This window comes from Lagopus leucura, unplaced genomic scaffold, assembly GCF_019238085.1.
Source record: "Lagopus leucura isolate 7727_CA_CO unplaced genomic scaffold, USGS_WTPT01 Super-Scaffold_100159, whole genome shotgun sequence".
Taxonomy (NCBI): domain Eukaryota; kingdom Metazoa; phylum Chordata; class Aves; order Galliformes; family Phasianidae; genus Lagopus; species Lagopus leucura.
Window position 1 is genome coordinate 30,150,465 of NW_024962335.1, and position 19,697 is coordinate 30,170,161.

The 19,697-nt window shown below is 35.4% G+C and overlaps 1 protein-coding gene across 4 annotated transcripts in view; it reads left to right on the forward strand.

Moving 5' to 3' along the window:
* The window catches only part of ARNTL2 (aryl hydrocarbon receptor nuclear translocator like 2), a 38,193-nt gene extending 20,395 nt beyond the window's left edge, over positions 1 to 17,798 (forward strand). The window contains exons 6-17 of one of the 4 annotated variants that reach the window (XM_042889700.1): positions 966 to 1,045; positions 1,808 to 1,900; positions 3,391 to 3,508; positions 4,318 to 4,461; positions 6,098 to 6,338; positions 7,353 to 7,459; positions 8,117 to 8,267; positions 9,444 to 9,499; positions 10,276 to 10,384; positions 13,412 to 13,499; positions 15,236 to 15,308; positions 15,816 to 17,798. In XM_042889700.1, the coding sequence (XP_042745634.1) occupies positions 966 to 1,045; positions 1,808 to 1,900; positions 3,391 to 3,508; positions 4,318 to 4,461; positions 6,098 to 6,338; positions 7,353 to 7,459; positions 8,117 to 8,267; positions 9,444 to 9,499; positions 10,276 to 10,384; positions 13,412 to 13,499; positions 15,236 to 15,308; positions 15,816 to 15,949 (1,394 nt within the window). In that variant the 3' untranslated portion in view covers positions 15,950 to 17,798. Of the gene's footprint in view, positions 1 to 965; positions 1,046 to 1,807; positions 1,901 to 3,390; positions 3,509 to 4,317; positions 4,462 to 6,097; positions 6,339 to 7,352; positions 7,460 to 8,116; positions 8,268 to 9,443; positions 9,500 to 10,275; positions 10,385 to 13,411; positions 13,500 to 15,235; positions 15,345 to 15,815 lie in introns of all 4 variants that reach the window. The other 3 variants (XM_042889699.1, XM_042889698.1, XM_042889701.1) reach the window with 3 other exon arrangements.
* The last annotated feature ends 1,899 nt before the right edge of the window (positions 17,799 to 19,697 follow it).

Sequence of the window (19,697 nt, forward strand, 5' to 3'; positions counted from 1 at the left end):
TGTCCTTGGAGACATTCAAGATCAGGCTGGATGGCACCCTGAACAACCTGATCTAGTGTGGATGTCCCCATTCATTGTAGGGGAGTTGGACTAGATGGCTTTTAAAAGTCCCTTCCAACTCTAAGGATTCTGTGAATTTCTGGAAGTCTTCTTTTCCAAGTGGCTGAGAATTTTGCATAAATAATATCACAAATTAGCAGGATAATCCTTGCACTTGGAGTTTAAACATTCGTCTTCATCTTGACAATGAAAACAGAAATCTTCAGCTTAAACAGCATTATTTTAACAATGGGTTATAAAAACTCTACTTCATCCAGTGCTGTTGTTATATGTATCTTCAAAACAAATGCTTTAAGATCATACAAGATAATGTGTGGAATTATAGCAAATGCTCACCAAAAAATATCTAGAAAAAATTGTGTAAATACTTAAAATGGCTAAGAAGGATTTTAGGGTATTTGCCACAGATGCTAGGACAGTAAATGTAGTGAGTGAAATGTACAGTATCTTTTAAATTTAACTACCTAGAGTGATTTGTTTGGATGGCTGAATACATTAGAGTGTTAATGAAGCTTTATTCATGCTGGAAGACAACTGATAACATAGGAATTATTCACATTCAGCAAATGTTAAGGATTCTGGAGCAGGTATACAAAGTGTTTCTAAGTAATGCATTTATCTAGCAGTATACTAAAGATATCTGATCAGAATTTTCCTTGTTTTGTGCTAAGTAAAAGGCATGGAAAAAATCTGGTGGTATGTCCAAATTCAATATCCACATATGTTTAAGAGGTTTGGCTGGTTCTTTTAAAAACAAAATATCTTTTAAACTTTTATTCATCTGTTCTTACTGCAAGGAGAATTTACAAAATAAAGACCAAATAAGAAATATAATTTCGTTAAAAATGAATTTTTGATGTATCTTTTGACATTCTACGTATGTCTACAAATAAGCTATTTTCCAGGTTCCGCTAGCTCTTACACCGAAGTCCGGTATAAACCTTCGTTTTTAAAGGATGATGAGCTCAGACAGTTAATCCTTAGGGTAAGTAGAAGGCAACTGTCGGTGAAATTATGTCCTCTTTAAAGCTTGCTGTTAACTTCAGTTTTCAGTTTGTGAGAACTTCCCACCCCCGCCTCCCCTACATCTTTTTCTTCAAGGAAGCGCTTTGATGCGCTTAGTCGTTAGGATTTATAACCTCTGTACAGGAAACAGGATTTTTCATGAAGAGATACAGAAGATGATAGCAGATGGCAACCCTTGGGGGGATAATAAATCTGTGTACACTCTGCATATTTAATACTTAAAACATATTTTTTAATATTGATATTGAAATCTGCATGCAAGCATATATAATAATCTTAGTTATTATAAATACAGTTGTTTGCTGTGCTTCGTTTAAAATCTTAGCAATGTAATTTGGAAAAGATGCAGAAATAGTACCTGAAAGAAAATCTTTCTTCCTGTTTTTGCATGCAGTCATACGCCCACACCTCTTTACCCTTTCTCTTTTGCAGCTATTTTCTTTTTCTTTTGCTGCAATAACACAACTTGGCAAGATCTGTAAGATGACTCCATGTTAAGCTGTTTTGCAGCTGGCTTTCTTTTTCCCAAAGCTATGTTTAGGAAACTCTAGCTGTCTGTATTTAAAGGTCTGATTTGGTCCTTGCAATCTTTTAAATTGCTTTTTGCTGTGACTTTTAACTTATTTAATAAAAAGCATACAAATGTACTTCCTTCTATCCATCAATATTAATTGTGTATTTTAATGGTAAGTTTTTAAAGATGCTGTCTTTATATTTTCAGGCTGCGGATGGATTCCTGTTTGTGGTTGGATGTAACAGAGGAAAAATTCTGTTTGTCTCAGAATCAGTTTGCAAAATACTTAATTATGATCAGGTGGTTATAATTGAGTTTCTTAGTTTGTGTTTATCTTAGAATTTGTCTTACTTAGAAATTTTTAAATTTTGTTGGTTTATTGTATCCTTTTCTATAACTTCTTAGAATATCCTTGGTTTGACCTCTTTCAAATTAAGGCTAAATTTCCCAGAATAAAAATTTCAAAGTGCATTCAGTGTTCATGACCTGAGTAATAACTGGGTTTCAGTTGATCATACTGTAGAATTGCTACTCTGAGGGAAAAGGATAATTTGGAAATGTCCTAATTTTATCCCTAAGAGATTTCCTTTAAATGGTGATTTTCTTTTTTTTTTTTTTTTTTTTTTTTTTTTTTTTTTAAGCCTGAGGTAAATCAGTTATAAAGCAGTGTGCCCAGGTGGCCAAGAAAGCCAATGGCATCGTGGCCTATATCATAACTAGTATAGCCAGCAGGAGCAGGGAGGTGAATCATCTCCCATACTCAGCTCTAGTGAGGCCAGACCTCGAGTACTGTGTTCACTTTTGGGCCCCTCACTACAAGAAAGACATTGAGGCCCTGTAGTGTGTCCAGAGAAGGGCAACCTTTGCATTAGGGTTAGATAGAGACTGGGTAAATGAAAGAGGTTGAATGTTTATCGTGCTTTCTTAGAAGCTTTGCAGTATGTCCATTTCGGACTCTAGTTTATTGGAGAGGTGTTCGTTCCCCTTTTATGCACCAATCACAGAGAAAGTGTCAAGAGTCCAAAATGAGTTGCAGTTTCAATCTACAATACTGATCATTAACGCAGCTCCTTTCTACCCTTTGATTTGACCTGCTGTGTAGAAGATAGGGAATCGAAAAGGAAAGGAAAAGAGAAAAGAAAAGTTGCCGACTTCTTTGAGAGTTCCTTCCGGTTTCAAAAGATGGTAGTGGTGCTTACAGTAGTGCTTACAGTAGTGCAGCAGACCAGCTCTGGATCAGCAGAATCAGCAGGTTGAAAGGATCCCAGCTAAGGAGATCCCTGTAAATATCTTCAACTAAGAAGCACAGAGGTGAAAGCTCTGTGCAGCTTCCAGACAACTCCTGATTAGCAATGCTCTTTTGTCCTACTAAATGAGAGTTCAGTCATAGGTACCATTAATTTCTTCCTATTTCTTCCCTTATCCCCCCACCCCCAAAATAATCTGTGCACGTAACCTTTCTAAAGGATCGGGAATCGTGTTAAGTAAATAAACAAACAAAAAACATTCTGTGTCAACAACACTCGATCTTTTTGAATATGCAACTAAATTGAGTATGTTTTTTCAAAAGGAAGTTACAGATTCTATATTTTGCTACCCAGCTTGATAAAAATAATAATAAATAATGAAAAAATAAATGCAGATTGATCTATAAAAGTTTAGAATAACTGTGGTGTTTTACAAGGTATTGTTTTTTTTTTTCCAGTAGTGCAGAATGTTGTTTCTCTGAGGTCTGTAATATGTAGTGTCCTGTTGTAAAACAGTGAGGTTCTTTTTTGTTTTTTTAATAGGCCAGTTTAATTGGACAAAGTTTGTTTGATTACTTGCATCCAAAAGATGTTGCCAAGGTTAAGGAACAGCTTTCATCTTCAGATATCTCTCCCAGAGAAAAGCTGGTAGATGGCAAAAGTAAGTCGTATTTGAACGCACTCAGATTTCTTATTTCTTTTGAAAAAGATGTTAATGAAGTCAGTTCTTATGTAGGAAATAATTGTGTGCATGGGTGTGCAAGCTTGAAATATAACTTCTATGAAAAAACATGTTTCAGTGCTCATCTGCTGCTTATAATTCACTTGCAGTTTAAAAAGTAGCACAGAAAAGAACTTATTGTAGGTAATAAGAGTGATTGAATTTAGCATTGTTGAACATTTACCAAGTTGTAGTCTGACATTCTTCCTACCAGGCATACTACTTTTTTTTCTTGTATTTGATAGGTCTTGTCAATACAAAAGACCTGATGTAGTCGAGCATGGAATAAAATACTACAGTATCAAGAATCACTGTCTTCTCTGAAAATGCTAAGTGTCGATTCTAATTTAACCAAATCTATTTACAGTTATTTCTGATAAGAAAAGCATTATGTACTCTGCAGCTAATAACTATTTTATAGCTGGCTTTTATAGGCATCTTTGCACTTCCTCTGTGTACAAACAGGAGTTGAAAGTTGGTAAAGTGTATTTATTACAGTATGATTTAAAATGTTAAGTATAGCTTAAATTCAGTTTTGTAGTTCTTTGAAAATTTGGAATCTCTGTGGCAGCCATGTTTTCTTTGCCTTGTTTAAAGTTATTAGACATTTTTTCTTTTGTAATTGTAAAGACAAAATTTAGGTAACTGAACAGTAAGGAGAACATATGAGAAACTGAAGGCCTTGGACTCAGCAGTTTTTTTCTTGGATTTTTTTGTTTTCTTTAACTACTTTACTAAATTTTTGTAAGCTGGCTTGCAAGTACATACAGATTTTCAAGCTGGACCAGCTCGACTGAATTCTGGTGCTCGACGTTCCTTCTTCTGTCGGATAAAATGTAGTAGGACCACAGTCAAAGAAGAGAAGGAGTGCTTACCCAACCCAAAGAAGAAAGGTATTCAAACAGTGTAGCTGAAATGGGGGCTTTCGGTCTTGAAATTCAGTATGTTTATGTTCCAAGCCAGTAGTGTGACCTTTCTAATTTCACTGATTTCATATAGTAGCTGTAGAGAAGCGTGTACTACAGACCTGTTCTGAAAAACAGTCTAATTGTCCTCTTTCTCCTCCCTATTCACTCCTGAGAAGAGGAAGGGAGGAAGGAACCTGGGTTGCATTGTTGGTTTAGGAGACACGATCTGTTCTAGTCAAATTTTTGAAAGCACTGGAGCAGATCAGAAGAGTTAAACTAAATAACATTTGTCTTGAAGATAACTGTATGAATAAGGCCTGCAAAATCTGCTGTTTTGGAGGAAAAGAAAAGCAAGTAAAAACTTTATCTGATTTATATTTTGTATTGTGTGTACTTACAAATTATTTTTTTAACAGTAAAGTTAATTTATCAGTGTAATTCCAGTGTTTTTTCCAATCATAGTTTTAATTTAGTTTGGTATGCCTGTAGAGCAGCATGTTCTTGTCAAGTTTTCAATGAATTAATCTTTTTACAAATGTAATTTCCAGCTTTTGGTTAATATCTTGGCATTGATTTTTGAAAAAAAAGAAAAAAAAGAAAAAGAAAAAAAAAGCACCCTGCAGAAATTGTTATTGATCTTGAAGGAATCTTCCTATTTCTTTTATTTCAATGTAACCTGCTGCTGTTGAAATATGACATACAAGAATACATTCTAAAATGGATGTGTTGTTGTAAGTCAGAGGAATTCTGTCTCTCTTGATGTGTCAGCTAACTGGGTGAGATAAGAATTTAGCTCTTAGAAACATGCTTTCAGGCAAGCAGTATTCAGAGAGATCACATTAAAAATTTGGAAAATTGGCAGTCACAGTAGGATTACTCAACTTTTCATTTTACAAAGTTGATTGATGTTTTCCATAGCTAAGAGTTAATGCAGTCAAACCTGTGTAAATCATAATTTGGTAAAATGTTAAGATTACTTTGCCAAGCTTGGGGGAAGATAGGGATTATAGGATACATCTCTGTGGACGTTGAGGTCATTGGGATATTGTAGAAGTCAAAAAGTTTCTACCAGTCACAGAAATGAATGATAGTGTATGCTTAACTTAAATATCTTTAGTATTTGTGTTTTTGTAAAAATTGAGGACTTCAGAAGTCTGAGATAAATAGAAAATAATCTGGGTTATTTTGGTTTGATCTCTTTGTTGATTGTTTTAGTAATGGCAGTAAAAATGTTAAAATCATAGTATTCGCATAAGATAAACTGGTTTGGAAGCTACAGAATGCTTATTTAGTTTATTTTGATGCACAGCACATAAGAAAATGTGAAGGAGAAACAGTGGGTTACTATGCTGTTGTTTTGTTGTTGTTTTTTTTCCTGTGATACTGCACTGTCAACTCCTATACTTTATCTTCTTAAACCTTGCATAGGGTTAGAAGCACTCTATTCAGGTAAACCAAATTTAAGTAGTAAAAAATTGATTTAAAAACACACTGTAACATTATCCATAGCCTTCTACAGTTGTTGTAAGAATGCATAAAATATGATTGTTGGTCTTATGGTGAAAGATATTTTTAAATTATATTTTGAACCATAGCTGCTTAATTTCTTTCTTTTTATTAGATCACAGAAAGTATTGTACCATTCACTGTACTGGATATATGAAGAACTGGCCTCCTAGTGAGGTGGGAGTAGAAGAGGAAAATGATGTAGAAAAGAACAGTAGTAACTTTAACTGTCTTGTTGCAATTGGGAGGTTACATCCTTACATTGTTCCACAAAAGAGTGGAGAGATAAAAGTCAAAGCGACAGAATTTGTTACACGATTTGCCATGGATGGAAAATTTGTCTATGTAGATCAGCGGTAAGAGTTTTCTTCTTTAAAGGAAAGAAAATGGCATGGCTTGGTTAGGTTTTGTAAACTTTTCTGTCAGAAAGGACTGCAGTTTCTTAAGCAGGTTAGAATTTCTAGACGCTGTACACATGAAGAGCCTTGTCATGAATCTGAGTCCTTGGACTTCAGTTTGCTAAACGTAAAATATAATGTAGCAAAATAAGTGCTTTGTCCTTTAGGGAAGTGTAGGCTCCCAAGCTGAAAATGCATTGTAACATACTCTTATATACTTATATATTCATAATAACAAATTTCAAGTCAGAGTGACATAGCTATACGTATGAGTTATATTTGTTTGTAAGTTGCACTGATAGAGAAGTAATAAGCCCTTCACCGAAAATGACTGCTTATTTATATTGTAATGTTTGGAGCAAATACGTTATATTAAATGAATTACAGAGTTATTTCACTGGAATTGTAAGGCAAGTTCCTATTTTCTGAACTTTTCTAATATAGATTTTTGTTTGTCATACAGTCTGTTACCACTTCACATTTTGAATTTCATTATTGTCACCGGAAAACTTTTATTGCTTTCAGCCATCTCATCTCATATCTACAAGTGTTAGTTTAAACTTATTCCTAAATATAGCAGAGCAAAATTTAACTATTAATTTTTTAAATGACTCATCACGTGGGTTTGGTACTTTGAATGCCTAATTGGAAGAGCTGATAGTCATATATACTTTGTGTTCATTTAAATTGTGCATACAAATGGTTTGCATATTTAAACGCTGTTATTTTGTCTTTGAATTGATACTCTTACACAATCTTGTTCTCCTGTATTATTCATTGCAAACAGATCCAAGGTAAACTGCAGTTGATATATGCTATTGTTTTAGAGCTATGCTAATGCCGTTTTCCCAGACACGAACGTAAGCATCTATTTCTTTAGATATTCATTTTGTGCCTTATCTGATACTTAAGAAAGTAAGCATTACAATTGTTTGAATCCACCGCAGTTCATTTTTTTTTTATTTCTAACAGTGCAACAGCAATTTTAGGGTATCTGCCACAAGAGCTTCTAGGAACTTCTTGTTACGAGTACTGCCATCAAGATGATCACAATCATCTAGCTGAAAAACATAAAGAAGGTATAAAATGACTGGTTCTCCCCGGCTATGTACAACTACGTGTAATTGCTGTGTGAAAACAGTGCAAATCAAAAAATCAGAAGCTGGGAATTAATGAAGTTAGACAATCTTAGCATTGTCCCTTTCTGTGTCTATGTTAAGACATGCCTTCGTCAAGTGTGTTTTAAAACCAGGGAGTTTCCTTCTCTGTTGTCAAGGATCTCTGTTGTCAAGACAAGATCCTTGTCCTCTGTTGTCTTGGATCTTGGTGCAGTGCTTTAATTGCTGGGCAATAATGCCTCTTTCAACTCTGTGCTTCAATTTTCTTTATAAGAATAAAGGAGTCCTGAAGACCAAACATGCCTAATAGCGTAATTGAAGACACCATTGATGAAAGGTCACCAAATCAGGAGTCTCCCTATTAGTTGTCTGCAGAAACTTAGTACATGGACTCTCATATAAGATTAGTAGCACTGTTAAAACAGTAGTTTAATTTTATGAAGGTCTTATCTTGAACATTTTTCTGGCATTTAGTTTGAACTTCTGGTCATCGAAAACATTTTGTTTTTATGGTACCACAAAACAGATTTATGTTTTTTTTGGTTTTTTTGGTTTTTTAGCTCAACTGTGTCCTTGGAAGTATGAATATAGTGATTGTAATTCCTCTTTCTTATCTAGTGTTGCAGAATAAAGAAAAAGTATTTACAAATTCCTACAAATTTAGAGCAAAAGATGGAAGTTTTATTACTTTAAAGAGTCAATGGTTTAGTTTCATGAATCCGTGGACCAAAGAACTGGAGTACATTGTATCAAACAACACTGTAGTATTGTAAGTAATTCATTATGTGATCCCCTATGTTAGTTTTTGTCTTAATTACAGTTAGCATTAATAGAAAACAACCTATTTAAGAAGCAGAACAGGATTAGGAAATACCAACAGTGCATAAAGAGGTTGATTAACGTGGAAGAACATTTGACATTTGATTTGCACCAGTTGATTTTGATTTCAGCCTCAGGTCATGGATTGAACTATGAAAACTGTGCAATATACCAGTTGAAAAGTTAGAGGAAAGAGTTTCTTATTACAGGAAGAAATATCTTTTAGGAAAATTAGTACAAATAAATGGAAAAGTGGCATTATTTTTTTTTTCCTTCAGAGCTTTTAAGTTTGCGTGTGTTAGACTAAGGAGAAGCATAATTGATAGATCGTAGGAAATGTAAGGCAGGACAGAAAGATGCTCTCCAAATTGCAAGGCAGCTGCCCACAAGACATTAAATGAACTGTTGGAGTGTGTGTTTCATTCTTATTTTGTTACATTTTATTCCTTGTGCCTTGCAATGGAATGATAACTTGGATTGTTCCAAAGATACTGAGCATCTTTCTCAACAACTTTGGTTTTTGGAGTGGGAGGAAGGTGATTTTTTTTTTTTTCCAGCAGACAAAGTGGTCTGGGGGCCTTTTACCCACTCTGTAGTTGGTTCGAGTCTTAAGCCAACATCACCTGTCTATTTTGCCCTTGTCCTTTTTCCCCAACGAGACAAAGACAAGCAGTTAAAGCAGTCTGTGCTGCCAACAGGCAAAGGCCACTTTTGCCTGCCCTGGAGATCCAGGCATCTGCAGCTAGAGGAGGGGAGGTAGGCAGCAGCTGCTAGCAGAAAGCAGCTGCTGATTTGTTCTATTAGCAGCTGTTTCTGATTAATGGCTCTCCCTCCTATAAGTAGAAATGGCAGTCTTATTCTCATCATGTGACATAGACAACTATGTTGGCCTTAGTTATTGATTTTGGGAGTGAGTGTAAATGAGCATTTAATTCAGTGCTTCAGAGATAAAAGTAGGAAGGATTTAACATTGAGACGTGTAAGGAATATCTCATTTTGTTACTAGATTCAGCATGTTAGATCTTCTTTGTAAAGCACTGACTGTAATAGAATAGAAATACAATGGATTTTACCATTGAAAATGTTTCTGATTTGTTTGTTTGATGCTTTTTTATTTAAATCTTAGAGGTCACAATGAGTCTGCTGAAGAACAGGTCTCCTATGGTTCCCAGCCTGCAGAAGGCAAGTGTTTCTTCTTAAAGTTATTGTAGTTGTATCTCCTGATCAATCCATGAAACTTTAGGTTTAGTCAATCCAGGATTTTTTTTCATGTTAAGTTATTGTACAAAGGAAAATAATGTTAAAGGTAATTCTAATGAGGTAATTTTAAAAGTAATTCCATTTAGTTACAGCATTCTAATTCATGTAATTCATGTAACTGTGATCAGAAAGGCTTGCAACATATCTTTTTTCTCTAGTAACTCCTGACTTGACTTGGTTTTTGCTTGATAGGACGCAATGCTTCTATCACAGTCTCTTCATGCTTTTTCTGGTTTTCTGCAGAAATACAGGTGCACTGAGTTTAGCTACAGAATAAAGGGTAACATAGAGATATATATGTTGTTAACAATTCTCTGCTGTGCATAAGTTCTGATATCTATGTGGTTTTCTTTTATCTTGCTATAAAGTTTTTAATATTTGCTTTTGAAGTATAAAGTTTGTGAAAATCCAGTATCTTTTTTCCTCATTCTTTTTGAATTGTCTCAGTATAGAGGTGATAATGATTAAAGCTAGTAATTACATTCCTGAAGATCATCAGTTTTCAAATTAATTTTATTCACTTATCTTTGTATTTCAAATAAGATAACTATTCCTATAAGGTTGCTGTTCTATAGAATTTTATTTCTGACAGTAAGAGAGTAGAACAAAAACTGCTTTAAAATGACTCCTCAAGGTGATTGTTCCTCACTGAATAATGAACCTGCTACAAACTTAAGATTTTATTTTATTAACTGTAGGTGCTGTAAAACAGTCTTTAGTGAGTGTACCTGGAATGTCCTCTGGAACAGTTCTTGGTGCTGGAAGTATAGGAACTGAAATTGCAAATGAAATATTAGAATTACAAAGGTAATAAACAGTTAATATCATATTCTAGGTTTGTTTTTTTTTTTAGGTAGGGTTTTAAGTAAAGATGGAGAAGGGGGATATGTGTTTATGTGGGGACTGTTCAAGTTTCATTTTTATTGCATACATTAAATATGTTTTGGTTGAGCAATGGCATTGTATGATACAAATTATAAGCTAACATAGCTCTCATATGTGGCCATATATACATCACTGGTCTTGATAAATAATTTTGTTCCAGAGATGCAATAATGGAAGAATTATGTAATTACATCTTCAGAAGTATTACTGTAATGCTCCTTTGTTTGAAATTGAAGTGAGTAGATAAAACATTAGGGAATGGAAATTTATTTGCCTGTGAGTGGTGCTTATATTTTTCTGATAGATTCACTCTGCAAACAGATTTCCTTGAAAAAGTAAAGTGCTTTCATAGCCTCTTTTGTCCCTTCCTGATTGTCCTGAACACAGACTAAAGTAATAGCTCAATTGCTCCCCTGTTGCCAGCTGTAGATTTAAAAAAATATGACTGCACCATTTTAAATTGAAATTCATGCCAGATTCAAGCTGTTAATTAAAGACTCAGCCTTTTAAAACTAACTTGTTTCACAGCGTACCAAATAAATTACAAAGGAAGAAACACAATTTTAATGTGAATATATTCTGTATCTTTTGTATTTTGCATCCACTTTGGTGCCAGGTTTTGTTTATAGACAAAGAGGTTTTAATATCAATTTGCACTATATTGTTATTTAAGAACATTGTTAGTTGTACATTGTACAAAATGTATACATGTACAAAACATTGAAAGTATTTGAGCCAGCTAATTCCAGGGTTTTGGGGATCCACATGCACAGCTCTTTCAGGAATCAAGGCTTCATCAGAGGTTCCAACCACTTTTGTCAAGGTCAGATCTAGCATAACAGAACAATCATCTCATCAAGATAGGACCAGTCATCCAAATGGCTAACGAAGTCATCCCTCTGACTTTAGGTCATTTATTCCCAGGTCCAGGTAAAGAAAAACGAAGAAGTTGTTTATATTTTCAAATGCAATGTATTCCAAGATCCCATGTAATTTTTTCCAGCAGCACATTTGCAACTATGCCTAAGGACTGCAATAATATTAAAACTCTCAGTAAGAAGTATACCAGTTTTGCAAACTGTGGTAGAGCTGTAAGGAATAGTTTAATAAGCTACAGTTTGCAAAATAGCAAGCCAAGCCATCTTAGACTTTAGTAGATGTCCAACTTGTCAGCTTGTCTGTGAGAATGTTATGGGAGGCAGTGTTAAAAATTCACTGAAATCAAATCTTCCACTAGTAATGCCTTTATTCCACCAAGCTAGTCACCTTACTGCAAAAGGCTGTCAGATTGTTTAGGCGTAGTTGGCTCTTCTGCACACTGAATTGCATGATTACAATTGCAGTATTATCTCCTCGTAACGTGATTCTCTTCTCAGCTGTCTTTTCATCAAAACACAGTATTTTGTCTGAAACAGTGGAAAACCATGGCCAGAGCTTAAAAGTGAGATGAGTCACAGTGGTCGATTTTTTTTGACTCTGTTTCCCGTAGTTTGGAATCCCTTTCCAGCAATGAAGTCATGTCTCTTTTCTAGAACAGCCAAATTGCACCGTTCCTTTTGAATGAAATGAAGGAAGGAATAATTGCATCAGAAGTGATAGGATGAAAGGATTGCTATTAAAACAAAAAAAAAAATCCATCTGCAGCGTGTTGATAGGTTACTGACATTATCCATAAAGGAGGAGGAAGAGTACTGACAAAAAATTCCAACTGATACCTTTGGCATCAAAGAGAAAACATTACACTTTAGTAATACCATTCTTAATGTCTTCCCATCAGTACCATTTCTAAAGACAAAGAGCCATTCTATCAAATTTTTCGAGGACCAAAGTAAATTGGCAGAAGTTCTCATCTCTGATGGTAAATGTCCAGGCCTGAGCATAGAGCTTATCTTGATGCTTACTCTAGAGCTTCTAACATTAGATATTCTTGATGTAGATCCCCTGACTTTTGAAAATGCTCAACCACGTGAACAAAGCTAGACAAAAGAAGTTCACTCCAGCTCTTTTTTATTAAGTAATTATGTGACTACAGACATAATCCGATAGAATGTGTATAATACCTGAATTTTCTCTCTCATTTTTTAATGTCCATGAGGCACAGATGACTTCAAAACTGTGCATTTAGCATGACCAAGTTAAAAAGAATATCAGAGCTATATCTACACCTCTATTTATGAGCATATTTGAATTGGTTTAGCATCTGAGGAATGATCACTTCAGTTACAGCAATACTAAAAGTTATTCAATCTGGTCTTCCTGTCCCAGAATTTAGAGACATCAGTGCAGCTTACCAAATTGCACTGGATTTTGGAATGCAGGGGACTAATAAATATTCTGCTCAAGCAACTACACTTACTTTAGGTAGGCTTTTTATTCACTTGTTTCCCACCTTTCTTCCTTTACCACTGAGGATGTGATGTAAATTGGAGCATTCAGAGTGCTGCACTTCTATAGCCTTGTCCCTTGGGAGTCAGGAAGAGCAGGTGGAGATGGGAACGAAGACCCAAAGGCCATTTCCAATGTTATATTCATGTCTGGCATGTTTGGTAAGGGAGGATGAGAGGATGTGTTGTTAGTTTTCCCTCCACCGTTTAGCAGAACTTGCTTACGTAGTCTATATTTGGGTATTTAAAAAATACTTATTTATTCCAGTATGCATAAACGAAACCTTGTACTCTCTGGTCTGTCAGTGTTGATGACTGAAGAAAAAAGACAAGCGTGCTCAATTAAGACCAGTGGACTTTAATCATCTCTTGTGCTTTTTGCGTTATCAAAACTAGAGCAAGAGAATCTAGAGTCTTCAGGAGAATTTAGGACAACGTCTCGGTTTAGCTGGCTCATATTTCATCACTGGCGAGGACAGATCTGGCAGGTTCTGCAGCAGGCTGTTTTTCATTTCATGATCAGTGTGACTTGGTAAATTGGTAAATCATGTACATATAATTTTAGGTTACATTCTTCACCAGCTGGGGAGTTAAGTCCATCGCATCTCTTGAGAAAGTCACCGTCTCCAGCTTTAACCGTAAACTGCAGCAATGTGAGTATATCACCATCTGTGAAAAACTGAGAGGTTACTGTCAAAAAAGCCCATGCTTAGGCCAGTTACTCTGGCACGTTTTTGTGAGAGAATGTGTTAGGTATTGCCAGTTTCATGGCAGCTATTAAAATTTATATTGTAAGACCCATGAAAGCAGCAGAAATGCCAACCTTAGTTACTGGGACATCACTTCAAGCGTCAAAGGGCCATTTTCTGAAGCTAAGAGGACTGCAGTCACTATTCAGTTACTAGGATCTTTGCTGAAACTAAATGATATGCTTAATTTGATGAATGTGATTCACATAATAAGGACTCTTCTGAACTTTGTATTGCCTTAAAAGATAAGGCAAGATAAGTGGTCATCAAAGAGTAAAAGTGTTTCTTACCTGCTTGAGTTCAGATTGACAGCCCAAGTTAAACACCAGTTCTTGCTTTTTCTCAAACGCTTTTTCTCTGCTTTAATCTTTGTGTCCCTGAAGACCCCTTTAAAGGTGCATGCTGTGTGTTCCTAGTTCTCGAATGTTTAAAAATTTTACTTAGAAGGTACTTCAGTGGTCTTCTGAAAAAATTGAGTCCATTGTTCTGTTAATCTATTAGAGTTACTGGCTAAAGCTATGAATGAAATATTTATTTACCTAAGTGTATTGTGTATCATTGTTAGTACATGCTGCACTGTATGAACAAACATCTACACTTCTTTGAATGTAAATTTCTTTCCATTTAAAGCCAGTCTATCCTTCCATTGCTCTTTCAGTGCATAACAATACTGTTCTGTACAAGGGATTGTTCTGGCTTTCTCTTTTTTTTATGATGCTCAGTTTACCCCTTTCCTACTTCAGGTCTGTCTTCCTAAGAGTTAGTTGACATACATGTACTGAACTTTTTCTGGCATGCAGCATCACATCAGAAGGATAACTTAGTTGTATTCATTGCAGATGTTCCTTTGTTCTGTGCTGTTTGTTTTAAAATGCTTTGGTAGAGCATTTCAACTTAATTATAATTTCCTAAAGGACTATACACAAGACAGGCAACCCAAGAGATCTGTTCTGCTAAATTTTATACATGTCCTATGTGAAACAAATGAAAAGATATTTTTTTTGCTGGTATATTTGTATTTGGATGACTTCCACCATCCCTATGGTAACAAGATGCAAATTAATGATAGAAAATACTCAAGTTCATGATTCATATAGTATGGTGCATATAACATATAGAAGGTATGTGGGCTTTTATCTTTTAGCAGGAACGTGTCAATATTGACATAGATTGATGTCACTGGGAATTTGTAGTTTACAGTACTAGACACGGAAATTGTATACTAGAGCATCTTGTTGTGCTGGATTTATTTACTGATCATTCAGTTAAGCACACAATAGGGCAGATACCAAAACTGTGAAGTACCTTTGAGAGATATGTAAGTATCACCTTTTATTAAGCAAAGGCCAAGGTAGTGTGTACTCTAGTTTAAAAACCAAAACCAAAAAAAACAAAAACAAAAAAAAACCACAATTATAATAAAAACATTAAAAAAATAAAGAAATAAAAGATTTTAATATGCAATGGGTCTGCCTTGATGCATATCTTTTATTAACTCTTATTTAGTTCTTTACGCGTTGGCAGCTATTTCCATTATTTAATAATAGTATTTTAATTTTAATAATACATAACTACTGCTTCAGTAATATAATAATTATGGTTAAATTTAGTATTTAATTCTATTACTTCTGTTCTTTCAGGTGCCGAATAAAGAGTTGATTCAGTTATGTCCTTCAGAAGCAGAAGTTCTGGAGACTTCAGAACAAAACCAAGGTGCTATTCCATTTCCCAGTAATGAGCCCCTCCTTGGTAAGATTTAGTTCTCTTTGGCTGTAGGAGAAGACATTTATAATAATTCCGTATTTTTAGTGCACTAGTGTACAATGTAGAAATTATAAAATTTCAAGAGAGTTGTCAGTATCTGTCTTAAGATGAGGGGACTCTTAATAGAGATCCCCTTGTCTTATAGCTCTCCTCCAGTTGAGGTATGATCTTCAAGTAAGGATTTGGAAGAGCATTCACTCAAGGTAGGCAAGGCAACATACTAGGAAGCACCTTTCTGCTTCAGTGGCACGGACTTCACTGCATGGATAAAGAGTTTCAGTAGCTAGTCTTTGTCTGCATACAGCCATTACTACTTTTTTTTTTTTTTTTGAGCATTTACTGTACACGTTTGCCTGAACTTCAGAGAAAGATGGTGTTTAAAAACAAATCTGTTGGGAGAGTTGCCATATTATTTGTGCTTTGTACCGCATACATAAATGTTTCAATAATTTTTAGGTGGTAATTCTCAGCTGGACTTTGCAATATGTGAAAATGATGACACTGCCATGACTGCTCTTATGAATTACTTGGAGGCCGATGGAGGACTTGGGGATCCAGCTGAACTCAGTGATATACAGTGGGCTCTCTAGTTCTCATTTTTGGAATGAGAAGGAATTTAAAATCCTTAATGCACAACAACCGAACATCCTCAGTACTGTATTTTTTTAAGTGTTTCATTTGAATTCCTATGTACTATCAATATATTTTTAAAGACTGAAGCCTTGTTCACGGAGAGACAGTTTCTGCTGCAACTGTGGAAAAATGCAATATTTTTTTTTTCCATGATGGCAACTTTGAAATTTTAATACTGAACTATCTGTAACTGGAATGCTTATATTTTTTCTAAGAAGCTTTAACCAAAAGGTACTGTACAATATACAGAAGTATTTTTCTTAGTTTTAACACTTAAACTTTTATTTATTTTTTGCTTCAAATGGGACAACGTTGATTATCTATGTCGCTTTCTCTAGAACCTAGTCTACTTAGAGTCTAAAAATATTTATAACTATTACATTTCAATGTAACTCTGATATGCACACACTACAGTTTTAAAATCAGGTATCGTAATTCCTCCATAATGCAATTTTTGATTCCTTGTTCTTTTCAAAAATGCAATTTTTGTAGTCAAAAGTGAAAACGAAGCGTACGCTTCTGGGCTCATGGGTTATAATTAGATCGTCTTACCAATCAGAAGAGGAGGTTTTAAGAAGAATCATTTTGGTCATTTCTCCAGTACGCAAACTGAGAAATGAGAAGGATATGAGGGAAGAGAAACAAAATCCTAATTGCTACGTTGTATTATTTCTGATGTATTATGAGAGGGACAGCGCGTAGAACCTAAGAAAAACAACGCTATACCTGTAATAAAGCATTTTGGTTTTATCGCAGATTATTTACTGACTAGAGAAGTTTGGATAGATTGTCTTAGTTCCAGAATGAGGACAGCACTATTAGTGGAAAATGTTAAAATTCTGTTGTATTCTTTGTAGTATTTCTGTTCTGGGAGATTAGGGTGATTTTCTATTTCTGGAGTCTGTGACTTTTTAAAAGATTTGTGTAATGTAGTGCTATATAAAATGGTCTCCTTTTCAAAGACAGCTTTTCTAAGACCTGTATCCCAGTTACAGCAGATTACTCAAGAACATGGCATTTAATAGATTGCATTAAAACAATATAGCATCAATACATAAAATTGATTTTTTATTTCTGATATTAAATGTATAGACAAGTTTGTGTGTGAATTATGTATCATAGAAACCTAGATTTTCTTAAAGTTTTTGTTTAAGTTCAAGTAATGAAAGGAAAGCACTGAAAGGCACTCGATATTTGTGCGTCTTTGTTCAATACAAATATGAAAACTTAAGCGTCGGCACCACCATAAGCACGTCACATCTGTTTGAAGTTTAAAGGTGGGAGGCAGGTAGCCCTTTCAGATCTTACAAAGGGAGAATGAAGTGTGAACAAATAGATGGCTTCTCTCCAAGCAGCCGCCAGATGTCATGCTTCTACTGTAGGAAGCCACCTTTCCACGAATGAATACACAGTTTGTCAGCACTGACTTGCTATGCTTTGACAGAGCAGCTTTATATCTTATAGATATGAATTCTTTCAGAAATGATGAATTTTTGGTGACATCTTGTCCGTGTTTTCTAGAATGGTTTGTTGGTTTAATTTTTTTTTTTTCTTTTTTATTGTCTGTAAGTATTTTGCACTGACCCAGCATGTGATTTCCTGCATTCACAGTTTCTTGAGGACCTGGGGCCAAAATGTACATGTTCTTCAGCTTTATTGGAATGAACTGTTTTGTTCCTTCACAGACAAATAATTTGGGGCTCTATCATGCAGCAAAGTGGGGAAAAAAGAACAACAACACAGGCGTTTTCTAATAATTGTTAGACTTGTATTTGTACTAATAGTAAACTCAGAATTTAAAATTTTGCCATTGTGAAATGTATTTTCTCTTTTTTTTAATGATTTTTGGCCATTAAGGTAAAAATAAATTCTAAATAAAACAAGAAGTACTGCGGCTGAGACAGAGAAATAAGTAAGTAAATGACTTTAGAGCTATACAGAGCCTCTTCAGCATGGTTTCTTTCTTAACTGATTAGTTTGAAAATGGTGCAGATGTTGTTATTGAAGGAACATACTAATTCTTGCACAAGATTTGTGTGATCTTCCAGAGTTAAGCCACTGTTTTGGAACCTTATTGCATTTCCCTGGAATTCCAGGAAGTAATCAGCTGGAAAGTTTCATGTCACATAAGATTTTTCTGAAGGCAACCATTTTGTTCTCCATCCAAGATGAGAATAATTGTATTCTGCACAACTATGGAGAGGTCGTGGAGATATTTGTGGATCTTGGTTCTTACAGCTTAAAAGCTGAAAGCCATATTTCAGAATGGTGCTGTTAATAGATCCAAGAAAAGGTAAGTGGAGAGGTGAATGAACTGCTGAGGGACAGCTCATGCTGCTGCACTACATTGTGTGTTCCAGAATATTCATCTCGATTGCTCCTCTTTTCTGTGGCAGAGGGCTGTCATAACTAGGTTAAGAAACTTCCCATCTTCCTTGTGAGGAAGAGGTAGGCTTCCTCAGGCGTGTCAAGAGTTCTCATGTCCCTTTGAAGCAAAAAAGCAGTTTCACTAATACAGTTCATGTTTGTACAGCACTTTTTATATGAGGTCCTGGGGGACTGCTGCCAAGCTCTGTCAGTCTACTATTTTTTTCTGTTAAAGGACGTTTAAGGACCTAAGAGAGGTGCATGTATGTGTCAGCTTCTATTTTACTTCATTAAATGAGGGAAAGGGAAATGAAGTAGCTCAGAATGTCTGATTTATTGAAGGATACATTTGCATGTATGGGCAGTTACTACATGGCCCTATTTGGGAGTTGGGTGTTTGCTTCCACAGCATTTGCCAGATCTCAGGAGTGCATGAGCTGACATCGGTGGTCTGTCCTGCAGCATCTAGAGAACTTTGGCACAACTGGGAGAAAATCAAGGAATCAGTCTTCAGGGCTCTTCTGTAAATATAAAGTGTAGTGATTTGTAGTGATTTTAAACAAATCTAACTTCAGCGACTGCTTCTTTCATAAACCTTACAGGTGAGGCTAAACTGTAGAAGACTGGGGCTTTAATATTTATTAAAAAAAATAATTAGAATGAACTGATATAAATTCTTCAACCAGAGTGGTTCCGTGTTTAGATTTTGTGTTGTCAGAATGGGATCAGTAAGCAAATTGGTTTCTTAATCGCTCATACTTTGAGCAGGTCTGATTTGCCAGGCCTTTAAGAATACCTCTTTTGTGGGGACAGATAATGCTTGTGTTATCGTTATTAAAGGGATGCTAAATCTCTTGTTCTTCAAAACAAACAAACAACAAAAACAAAAAGCCCATGCCAAACCAGGCAGGTGAACTTAGCATTGTGTCAGCAAGATACAGTCACATGCTGAACGCTTGTGCTGAACAAATGAGTTGTGTAGGGCACAGGGCTGGCTGGACTTCATCCTGTGTGGGGCATGAGAGAAGCTGTGGTGGGTAGGGCTGCCCTATTCATGCAACAGCCATAGGCACGAGCCGACTCCTAAAGAAAATGAAGAATAGGGAAAGCACAGCAACAGTTTTAAGTGCTTTCAGCTTGGGGGATTTCCTCAGCTTCACTTGGTGTCTGTTTGGCAAACCCCAAGGGATGCATTTCAAGTGTGTCTATTTGAACTAACTGCACTGAGCCTGTGGAAACATCCTTGCTATTGCAGGAAGAGCTGCTCGTATCTGTTTTGGCTCCTGTTAGCTTCATTTTTGGATACTAGTTCATTTTTAGGTCATTTCCTCTTGTTCT